This window comes from Lepidothrix coronata, unplaced genomic scaffold, assembly GCF_001604755.1.
Source record: "Lepidothrix coronata isolate B3197 unplaced genomic scaffold, Lepidothrix_coronata-1.0 Scaffold202, whole genome shotgun sequence".
Classification (NCBI taxonomy): Eukaryota; Metazoa; Chordata; class Aves; order Passeriformes; family Pipridae; genus Lepidothrix; species Lepidothrix coronata.
The window spans coordinates 361,918-373,867 of record NW_016690382.1 but is presented as its reverse complement, the minus strand read 5'-3'; the positions used below and the strand labels follow the sequence as shown (position 1 = coordinate 373,867).

The window sequence follows — 11,950 nt, the reverse complement described above, 5'->3', positions numbered from 1 at the left end:
ATGGTGTATAAGTGAGAGGGGATGTAAAGAATAAATTATTAAAGAGGAAGTATCAGCTAGGATATCTCTTTTTGTCTGAGGTGTTATGATAATGGAGAGTAAGTTTCTTGAATACTTTGGGAACCGCCACTCAAATGATACTGTGTGAATTAAGGATGTGATAATCCTTTAAGAGTCCTCAAAAGCTGAGTTGTTTTGAATGTGTGTGAGCCACCTTCTCTGCTCTGCGTCGAACTCGTTGTTAATATGAGGAGCAAAAAGGCTGGGACTTTCCTCTGAAGCGAGGTGTGATTTATGAAAGCCGGTATAATTAGGCCAGTACACGCTGCCCTTTTTTCCGGCAGTACCGGCTGAAGCACCTCCTCGTGTAACTTGCGTCAGCTCTCGAAACTGGTTTGCGGTGACTAAACGAACGCCTGAGCCGCTCCAAGTGAAGAGGTGGTGGAGCAGCTCGGCAGCGAGCTCTGGGAAGGGAAGGATTCATCCCTGCTCCGAGAGCTGGCACTGCTGCCCGAGCCTGGGCTGCGCTGAGAAGCAGGAAGGACAAATGGTGCTGGTTTCGCAGCCGGCGCTGTGTGACACAGCTGCTGTGGCAAAGGCGTTGGTTCGGGAGTTGGAGAGCCCGCCGAGGGTACTGCATAATTAGTAGTGCATCACATAGCAGTGTACGGCCAGGAGTGCCGGTTCATGTATGGACACGTTTGGTTTAGGGCTTGCGCTTGATTTTGTTTCCTAAAGATAACTTTGGTAATTATGCAAAAGTGATGGAGGGACTGACCTTTGAGAAAGATCACTTGAGCTGTTGAAAACTGGTATGGAAGTAACATTTGAATTCGCTGTGTGGAAGGGACCAGCTCAGAGGGTTGCTGAGCAGTGGCTCCATTAAAGAGAACCGAATCTTTTATGCCAGGACTTGAAGTCAGTGCATTTCCCCTTCCTTAGACATCAGCTGTTAACATGTGGCTGCTATTACTTATTTCTTTACTAGATGCAGGAAGAAGAGTATTTACAAACAGAATGAAAAGGGAAGAAGAGTATTTACAAACAGAATGAAAAGACTTGAAGATTATCACTTTCCTAAAATGTACATAGTGCAGTTCAGTAGTATGCACTTACTGGACACCAGTTATATAATATTAAGTATAATATAATTTGTATTTTCTGTGGCCATTTGTTTATGAATTTCATTTTGCAGTTTGAATTTTGTGTCTGCTCCTATTTTGTGAATTTTGTGTAGCAGATGCTGTGTTGTGCTTCTTTTCCTGTGGTCACTCTCCTATATTTCCTTGTGCTGTCTCGCCTGTGCCCTGTTTGCAGATTCTGCAGAAGTGTGTTTGCAAGGGGCAGTGATTAATCAAAAAGTTGGGAGGGATAAAAGACAGGTATTATGCATAGGGAAGAAAAGGGTGGGGAAAAGTAAATAAGCACAGTATTTGTTTCTCCTTGCCTGTGACTCACTTTTTCATAACAGAAGAATTTTCAAATGAAGCAGAAGGCTGATTGAAAACAAACAGGAAGCAAAAAATAATTATCTGTGCACTGAATCATGAGAGGGTTCAGTCCTTTCAGACTATTAAATTAACAAGCTAATTAATTTGATTGGCTTTTAAATGTATAACTATTATAAAAGCTATATTATATACTATTATATTAATAGATAGTATTTCATAATATGGAGAGTATTACTTAGAGTAGGGTGGGTCTGATTATTAATGCAGTGAATGCAGTCATAATTTGTTATCCTTAATTTGTGTTTACCTTCATCTTTATTTTCTCTTCCTTCAATTTAAGATCTAAAGCATATCAGTTGGGGTAAAAAAAAATTCTTTCACATACTGCTTTTCATTCTATCACTTCATACACCTATCTGAGCTTTCCTGTGCTGGCATTCCCCTTGATTACTGCACTGAGTCCCATGTCCTGGACAGAATGCAATTCAAGCTCTCCAGTTAGGGCTGCTGCTTTATGCTACTTGGGGTAAGCATATAAGATGTCTCACATACTTGGTGTCATTTTCCAGTATAAGATCTGAAGAGCCCTGGTGCTGGGCTCTCACTACATTCTAAACCCACCTTTTCCCTCGACACTGTGGTTTTGAGTTATGTATCACTTTCTTTGAGGAGTGCAATAATAGGGGCAAATAAAAGCATGCCAAATTCTGCATGGAATCCTGAAAAAAAAAGGAGTCAATTGCTTCTGTAAGCAAAACGTGGGAATACATTCATTTCTCTGAAGGCAATATCTTCCCCCAACCTTATGCCTGCTTTGGGACTTGATGAGATCCTTTATGAGTGCAGGAAGCCAGGGATTTCTACCATCCCACCAAGTTTCTGTAGTAACTGTTGTCAGCTTGAACTGCTGTGACTGACTCATTTCAGTAGTTACACCTGGCTAGTTCGTAACATCCCAGTCCCCTCTTTGATGCCCTCTGCTCATGAGGTCTTAGCCAGAGACTCCAGTCTCCTGCCAGGTGACTCATTTGTAGCCTGTTCTGGGATGCAGCAGTTTTGACTACGAGTCTTGTGTCATAAGCAGTTTCAGATTCAATAAGTTGCTATTAACATTTAATTAACTCTACAAATGGATATTTACAAAGGCACTTGATGCAGCAATCTTGAGATTAACTTAGTGGCATGAACTAGTGTTGACTGAGAGGTAAAAGCAGCCTGTTGTTTTCCCTTAGTTTCACCATGGTCTTATGATTCCTGAATTCTGTCTTCTGATAAAGCTTTTCCTTATGTCCTCAGTGCTAATCTTCCCTACAACAAGTTTGTCGTGGAACAGTTACCTTAACTGTATGAGCAGTTAGAATTTTTGTGTGTTGACCAACATAAATATAAATTCTTACATATATGTGACAAAAGGTATTGTTGCTAATGGTGTCTGTTCCTTTCTGTGCAGGCAGTTGTTCAAGTATAGTTTGTAGCAATTATTTCCCTAATGTATTTACTAGAATTCAATTGTATGTTAAACAGCTAAAAAACAAATACAAATATTTCTTGATAATGGGAAGGTGTTGCATCCTGAGGAGGGTGTTTTGAGTTTGACACATTTATTCTCTTCTATACTGGGAGATCAGGTTATATTTTCTAGCAAATAAAATTCTACTTGAGCTTATGTTTCATCATAGTTGTCTTATTTTCACAGATATTTTACTATTCTTTTTGTTTGTTTTTACAGTTCTATCTTCAAGACACTAAAAGTAGTAATGGTACCTTTATTAATAGTCAGAGACTGAGTAGAGGATCTGAGGAAAGCCCACCATGTGAAATAATGTCAGGTGACATCATCCAGTTTGGTGTAGATGTGACGGAGAACACGCGGAAAGGTAAGGGTATGGATCATTTTCTGTTTTTTCAAGTGTGTTTATTTAGAACATCTTATTGCAATTCAGTGTTTAAAAGTAAATAGTATTCCCATTGTAGCCCCTCCAAAGCCCAACAAACCAATCCATAGTACAACAGTAGAATTTTTTTAAGGGCATTAAGTGAACAAAACAAGAAGACAGTGCCTGCTCCGTCTGTTACTCATGATTTTGTCTTTAGCCAAGTAGGTTATAGTTCTCAACTCTGAAGTATCAGAGGAAGGTTAATGAAGGTTAAAGAAAACATTGTTAAGCAATGGTTGTGGTGAAATGTTTTGTCATGGAGAGCTTGTGGAGCTGTAGTATTTCTGAGTGATTCATTGTAGTGAAGGTCTCATCACGTTGTTTCACTTTTCTCAAAGATGATGTTGCAAAGATTCAACTCCAGGACGTCAAGTTGAAATTGTCTGGGAGTTAATTAAAATGTTTCCATGAGAAGTGATTGCAAATATTTATGAATACTAGCAGTACACATGGAAGAAATCAAAGGAATACATTGCATCTGATGAACCTGGAACTGTTAATTTGATGAGATGCTGCCCTTCACTCAGAGAAGCTGAATTTGTTCAAGTGTATTTAGACTAAAACAATTTTAATTATAAGATTTAGTTGGAAGAAAAATTAGATTTTACTTGTTTTTATCAGCAATTATTTGCAGTTAGTTTATGGGAAAGTTTGTGGAAAGTTCATGGTAAGCAAAATCCTTGCCATGAATTCTTGCCAGTAATAGTTCTTTCCAGTGGTTTTACAAAACACCATCCCAGTGACCTGTCATTTGTGTAATGAGTGATCAGATTGTGCAGCCTTCCTTGTCCTTTTCTCAAGCTTTGAAGATGGGAGCTGTGCTCATGTTACTGATGAATGTGTTGAGCTTGCTAATGAGGAAGAGCATACAGGTTTGCTTTCCTCGCTCTCTGTGCTCCCCCAAGCAGTGAAGGGAGATCATATCGTCATGCTGAGGCACAAAAGAGCTGCATCACAGTTTGGGTGTTTACCCATGAATGCCACTGGAATGCATACAGACACAGTTTTTTCACCAGTTCATTTCAGGAGTCTTAGATGTTCCTGTTAATCTAATCTAGTCATGAAACAGACACGAAAGTAGTTTTTAAATTAGTGATTCCCTTTAAAACCACTTTGCATTTTGTTATTTACATAATGCCTTACTTGCACAAGACATTTCAGCATTCTGCTGGGTGTAATTATAAGGTAATGACAGGATAGGCAGAGTGTACTTGTCTATGTAAATTCTGAATTGTGTCAATATTGCTAGAATACATTTATTTTATTGTTCAGGCTCTATCTTAGTAAATAATTTCCTTGCAAATGTGATCTGGATTTGGTTCATTAAAGTAGTGGCATGTTCAGTATGTGATTTTTCAGGTTATCAGGTATGAGCACTGATTCCTCAGCTTCCTGCTGTGCAGCCAAAGTCAATAGCGGGCCCTGGAGAAGTGTTTCCATGCCTCCTGCTTCCTTATTTGTCCACTTGCTGTATTACTGACAAGCGCAGAGGCCTGGCCATTTCCCTCTCCTTAAAACAGCACTTAGCTATTAACATCTTGCTGCACTTTTCTCTGTGTTAGTGTGGTTTATATTCTTTTAGCACTTGTTAATTTTTCCAGTCAGCACCAGAGCACTCCAAGAGTTAACTGGTGGTATTTCCCTGCCTGGAAAGGAGGAGCAGCCTTGCAAAGCAGGGTCAAATAATACCAGATGATTTAGTTCAAATACAGTTTATGTACTTTTTTTCTAGTCAGGTTTGGACTCTTTCGAACATCTCTTCTATCATGGGGTGTTTGAGGGAGCCTGTGCAGTGAGGAGCCCAGTGTGTTCTGTGGGGTGGTGCACAGACCCTCAGGGGTGTGAGGGGCTCCTCAGGGCTCGATAGTGGCTACCAAGGCTGCTGTTACTGCACTAATGAGGGAAGAGTAAACCCAGACCGTCACTTGTGAATTCTTTCTCTAGGAAGCAAAAATTGAGACAAACAGAAATGTTTTCCATGTTCCCGTTGTGCTCCCTGTGCAGCATAATCCATTGGGGTTCAAGGCAGCTCTTGGAAGGGTTTGGAGTGGTGAGGTGAAGTGTGAGGCAGCACCATGTTTCGGAGGGGTGCAGAGCTCATGACTGGAGTGTGGTACAGCAAGTTGAGCAAGAGCAGGGTTTAAGTCCGTGGTGGGAGTGGGGTGGGGTGTAACTCCATGGTGGGAGCTGTGGATGTGGGGCAGGTGTTTCACTCCGTGGGGAGTGAGATGTCACTCCATGGCTGTGGGCCGAGGGTCACTCCACGGCCGAGGGTCACTCCATGGCTGTGGGATGGGGGTCACTCCATGGCTGTGGGATGGGGGTCACTCCATGGCTGTGGGCCGGGGTTCACTCCGTGGCTGTGGGATGGGGTTCACTCCGTGGCTGTGGGATGGGGTTCACTCCGTGGCTGTGGGATGGGGGTTCATTCCGTGGCTGTGGGATGGGGGTCACTCCATGGCCGGGGGTCACTCCATGGCCATAAGTCACTCACTCCATGGCTGTGGGCCGGGGGTCCCTCCATGGCTCTGGGCCGGGGGTGTCCCTGTGGGCCGGGGGTCCCTCCATGGCTGTGGGCCGGGGGTGTCCCTGTGGGCCGGGGGTGTCCCTGTGGGCCGGGGGTCCCTCCATGGCTGTGGGCCGGGGGTGTCCCTGTGGGCCGGGGGTGTCCCTGTGGGCCGGGGGTCCCTCCATGGCTGTGGGCCGGGGGTGTCCCTGTGGGCCCGGGGTTTCCCGCCCTGGGCGGTTCTCGGGGAGGCGCCGCCGGGCCCCGCGTGTCCGGCGCTGTGGCGCCCCCTGGCGGCGGCGCGGGCGCTGTGCCGGTGCCGGGCGGGAGCGGCGGCCCCGCGGAGCGCGCGAGGTGAGCGGGATCGGGAGCCGGGAGCGGGGAACGGGGATGGCTCAGTCCCTTGGGGAAACCAGAGCTTGCTTCGCTGCCTTGCCTTGGCATAGACCTCAGTTTAAACGGTTGCTGCTGTCCTGTGCAGTCAGCGCTGTAGTCGTGTTTTCTGTGTCGCTTTCCCTTTCCCGTAGGCTTTCTCATTATTTTTGCAATTACAATTAACTGATAGCTAAAGGTCAGACTGCGGGGTTTGGGTCGGTTTTTTCTTTCTTATTGTTTTTATTTTATAAATTTATCAAAATGCTTGGTACCTTTTCCCAGTCACTGTCTTTTGCTAAATGCTCTTTATATCGTAGTATTTTACACAAATAAAGCTCCTGCAGCTTTTAGGGGATTTTTTTTTTTTTCCCTGTCCAGGTGTTGACAGAAAAACTTCACAATTATGTAATCTCACATTAGACCTACCTGATATGTGACCCAAAGGCAAAGGTGTCTGTTGGTATTTAATTTCAGATACTCTAATGTTTTCTTATTGAAATCACTAATTTCCTCTTGAAGATTCTTCATTGTGAAAGCTATGTATTACAGGCTACAGCCTGTAATATGTAATATTAGCTACAGCTAATATTACTTTATATAATGTAATTTTTAAATGTTTTTGCAAGAATGGATTTGTTTCATTATAAATAAAGAGCCCAAACCTTGCAGATTAATCTATTTTGCCCTGGCACATAAGTGTAATACTTTACCAGATCAGCTTGAAAAAACAAGGTGCTGTAGCCAGGAGGATGTGTCTCCAAAGCATTAGCTTTTAGCTATGGATAAAGGTTAAAAACAACTCGGCTTAGTTGGATCATTTCTCCTGTATTTTTAGATTCTATTGAGGTAGCTTCCTCAAAGACTTGTCTCATTTCCCCGGAGTATTACCGATGTCCTAAAATGCCCATTGCCCTTTTTTTCAAAGCTAGATTAACTGTTTTGCTGATATTAATAACTGTGAAAGTAGAGCAGCTATTTTGTACGTTGATGGGTGCTTGAGGTATAGTAGTATATGACAGGTGACCACATACTCATTTGTATCTCTCTTGTGGTGGTCTTTTGGGTACAATGTATCTTTCCATGTATCCAGAAATAATTTTTACTTCCCAATTCATAGAACCATACAAGGAAAAAACCAACTAAAACTCAGACATAATTTAACTGTTTGCAAAGACATTGAAACCGGTATCAGTAACATATTCGGGAAACATTGTGAAGAAAGCTTGATGTAGAAATCAAATATTGCATTTCCTCCTCTTATTCCTTAGAATCTCTCTGGAGTTCAAAGAATCTTGAATTTAGTCCTTGAGAAACAAGTTTTCCTCTTCTGAAATGAGAGGCCATCTAGGGCTGTGCATTAGATGTGCACAAGTATCCCAAAATAGAGATGTTTTGTCTTGAATAATGCTGCTTATGGTGTTAGAGAGGATGTACTTCTCAGTGGTTCCTACACACTTCCTCTGCATTTCCTTTTTGATCCTTGTTTGTAAATAACAACTACTTGGCAAGTTCCAGATGTTGAACTTGTGTCAATGACACAAGTTGAGTGTGTTGCCTTTTGTCCCTGGATGTGCTTGTAGGAATCTTGTCAAAAAGGTGGCTCGTTATTTTGTTTATACCTCTGCATTCCCTTTACCTAGCTCAGGTAAGATGCATTCCTCCTTCCTCATTTTAGGTTCAAAACACACCAATAACTTTTTAAATTACTATAGAAAAGACAGGTTTCAGGTATTTCTTCTGCACGTGGAAGAATTGGAAGTGCTCCACAGCCAGGACTAAGTACGCAGCAGAGCCCCTTGGAGTTTGTAACGCTGAAGTTTCCTGTCTCCAGAGGAGACTCAGGAAGGCAAACCCAGGCACTGGTGCTTGAAGGTGTTCATGCCTCTTCTTCTTTGCCTGTCTCAGGGTTTCTTAGCATGGTTTGATTGTTACTATAACATTAACTGTTGAATTTACAATTCAATAGTAGTGAATCATGATGACTTAGTATTTGTTTCTTTCCAGTTACCCATGGATGTATAGTCTCCACAATCAAACTGTTCCTTCCAGATGGAATGGAAGCTCGATTGCGATCAGAGTAAGAATAAATATTCATGTATAGCAAAACTCAACTACTGTATAATGAGGATTTGATTGATATTATGTTTAAAATCAGTGTAGGAACAGTTTATTTTCCCGTGACTGTGCAAAGACAGTGCAAGGAGAGCATGGTTCTTTTACAGGCATTGTGAAAAAGAAATCTCATATGCTTGTAGCTTTTAGAAGTTAACTATGAAGAATAAAAAGGTTTTCTAAAAGAAGAAACAATTTCTTACGAAGTTGAGCTTTTCTGACTGTTTGTGGTTTACTCTGCTGAAACGGGTATTAGAAGTAGAAAAATACAGGAAAAAAGAAAGCAAATGAGAAAATTCTCCTTCCCTCTTTCTTTAGTTGGGATTATTATTTTTGCTCCTTTAAATGCACATAAACTCTACTAAAGTGAAGTTCATGGAAACTCAGCTGAATATTGGCAGGGTTTTCTGTGCATGTGTGCATACTTCGAAGAAATTTGCACAGAGTAGTAGAACCCAAAACCTTAAACTTTTTGTTTGCTCTGAGTGCCAATTACAAATGACATAATTTTAATCATTTTTCATTATCAACAATGGTATGTTTTATATTGCTTATTTAAATATTCTTTTATCATTACTATCCAGAAACACTTGCATGAAGCTTTAGGGTGTCTTGTCTTCTGGGAAGATAAGTAAAAATAAATTGTTATGGGAAAATTTCCGTATAATTTCATGTCCTAATAAGTAATAGTAGAAATGTAGAGTGTTAAACTTTTAGTTCTTCTGAAAATGTGCAAGTATAACGTTTACTCTAGTGAAAATGTACAAAATTCTGTTAATTTACCAAATATTATTTTACTCAGTTTGTTGAATTTGTAAACGAGAATAGTACATCCACTCCTTTAATATTTATTGTTTTGTGTAAATTGGTTTAAATCCTAATAAACTAATTTTTAAAGAATCAATTTATGTGAATACTGAAATAAAAGTTGGTAAAGAGAGCTTATAGAATAGCTCCTGTATTTATAATTTGACGTAGTTCTGTAACTTTGAAAAAACCTCACAGCACAGTATTAACTGGTTTTACATGTTTGTGTATTAACTCTTCAACTTTATCTGAAGAGTGAACTTAAAAATACAAAGCATCTTGATTAAATGCACAGAACTAGTGATCTCCTGGATTTTTGAACTGCTATTCTGCACTTTGTGTTCACTTTCTTTATTTTTTTTTTTAGTGTTATCCATGCTCCATTACCAAGTCCTGTTGACAAGGTAATTCAGTAATTTACTGGTTTATGCCTTATTCAGCCACATGCTGTTTTCAGACTTGTTATAAAGATGAAGAAGTGGTGGAGTCTGTCCAGTTACATTTAGATATGTTTTCTACTGTCTGCTTTTACCTAATTTAATATTTTGAGTGGCACTTAAGGTAGAAAAGTAGTGCAGTATTACAGTGTATATTTGAAGGTAGTTTGACTTTTTACATTATGGCACCTGAAACATGTCTTTGGAACAAAACTACTGAGTTAAGATGATTAATTTCCAGGTACAGATTGACAGACCAACAGGTTTGCATAATTTAATGTTTCATCTGTTCTGTGGGACCCAAGAGCAGCTTATGATTTGGTGTTTAGATGAGCTCTGTCTTTGTATCATGTTTTTATGGAGGAGAAGCTGCACTGCAGTGTCTGCAAAGTGGTCTGTCGTGATCTGAAGGAAGATTGAGACTAGACCTCTCTGCTTCTCTTGTGTAGCCAGAATTGCTCACTGTAGAGTCTTGGAATCAGTTTTGTCAAGTGTAATTCTTAAACTCAGTTTTGGTAATGTGGGGGATTTGTAGAAAAGCTGTTAATAGATACATCCTTGAGAAAAGTGATCAGGAATTATTTCTCAAGCTTCTAAAAAGAAAGATTAACTTTAGTAGATTTGAATCAGAGAACCTATACCTGAAGAACAAAATGTCAAGGAGCTGTGGAAGCTTACTTGTGCAGTCAGCAGCCCAAGGAGTTTATAATAAGACTGTGCTTAAATTGGTTTCAAAACCGTGTATGTGGCTTGAATCCAGGGGGAAGGGTGGAAATTCTGAGGAGGGACTTCAGGTATAACTGAAAACAGTTAAAAACCTACAAGATTTAGAAAATAAATATATTCCACTGTCAAAAAACTCTGCAAAACAACCCAAACAGTTTCAGTTATGATTAAAAATAGTACAGATATTCCTGAAATCTGAAATAGATACTTATAAAGGGGGATGATAAAGGGGTAGCTCAACAGGAGATGTGTGATTGTAATGTGTGTGTGATGACATTGAATTGGAAGCCCACAATTTGTGTTTGTCCTTGGGTTGAATGGCTTCACCTTTGTGCCCCTCGGGTTTTTTTGTCAGTTAAATCTCAATTGTAACAATAGCCTTAAACTCACTGGTGTGTTGGTGATTCAAGAACTTGTGAAGACATAAACACAGTGGGGCCTCAGTCCAGAGTTGGGAAGTTCTGTGATAAAACAAAGCATAAATAGTAATGGAACAATAAATGAATGAAAATGCTATTATTAGATAATTGTAAGTTTGCCTTCATGGCTAGATTTAAATGAATTTTGCATTATTTGACTTTAATGAGAAATCCAAACCCGTTCTGATTCTTACTTACCTTCTTTTTCAGGTTGCTGCTAACACTCCCAGTATGTATTCTCAGGAATTGTTTCAGCTTTCACAGTATCTACAAGTAGGTTTTCTTTTAAAGGCATTTCGTTTAATTGTTGTTCAAGACAAACTTTATGCTTTATCTTTGGGCCTGTGTTTTGTAAACAAGAACACCATAAACCTTTTCTGTAGTGAAACAATGTAAAACAATGTAATTGCACATGGTGTAGTTTTGTGTAAATGTTTGGGGTTTTGCATGAGCAGTGTAAACTATGTCTTTTTTAGAGGAAACATGGAAGTTTCCTATATAGAAACTTCATGAATGCTGTGTACTTGCTTTTCCTGGCCTTTCTTCTCTCCTACCCTGCTGTCCCCAATTTTCCTTTGCTCATGGTATTTTTGTTATCATCCATTGCTGTGGATGTGTAGAAAAGTCATAGTAACACAAGAAAGGCAACACAAGAGGTCATTTCATGTGTCAAGAACTAGTTTGTTTCTGGGAATGTAAACTCAGTGTGAATATTTCTGACCCCGTGTCCATTGGAAACAGTGCTGGCAGCTCTTCTTCCTCGTTGGCATCACCAGCCTTTCTGTGCCTGCTTCTGTGTCAGTTTTAGTAGGTGTGTTTTTTCCCCCAAAAGATGTCATGTCACAAAAGGGTTAGACTGCAAAATGGCAACACATTAAAGGGTGTGCTAACAGATATAAGTACACAATTTAGAAAGGATCACAAGATCAGCTTTCTGCAAAAGATAAGAAACCATTTTTACTGGTAAATTCTGTCTAGGTTTAATTTATATGTAGTTCTACTGATTTATTTTGCCTGTTTTTGTTAGATAATGGCAATTTTTATTTGTTCACATAAATGCTGAGGCTTTTGAGATAGATACTGTCTTTATATGTATTTGCTGACATAGCAGGAAGCAGCTCAGGCAGATGCTCTTTCTTGGGAAGCCAAATACATACTCACTCCCCAATCTGTTCACTCT

The 11,950-nt window shown here is 40.2% G+C and overlaps 1 protein-coding gene across 29 annotated transcripts in view; it reads left to right on the top strand.

The window, feature by feature from the left end:
* The window catches only part of SLMAP (sarcolemma associated protein), an 86,797-nt gene that overhangs the window by 30,920 nt on the left and 43,927 nt on the right, over nucleotides 1-11,950 (top strand). For 17 of the 29 annotated variants that reach the window (XM_017832409.1, XM_017832397.1, XM_017832396.1 and 14 more), the window contains exons 2-5: nucleotides 3,181-3,334; nucleotides 8,274-8,346; nucleotides 9,556-9,592; nucleotides 10,981-11,043. In XM_017832409.1, coding sequence (XP_017687898.1) covers nucleotides 3,181-3,334; nucleotides 8,274-8,346; nucleotides 9,556-9,592; nucleotides 10,981-11,043 — 327 coding nt within the window. Of the gene's footprint in view, nucleotides 1-406; nucleotides 632-728; nucleotides 748-3,180; nucleotides 3,335-8,273; nucleotides 8,347-9,555; nucleotides 9,593-10,980; nucleotides 11,044-11,950 lie in introns of those variants that run through there. The other 12 variants (XM_017832422.1, XM_017832416.1, XM_017832398.1 and 9 more) reach the window with 3 other exon arrangements.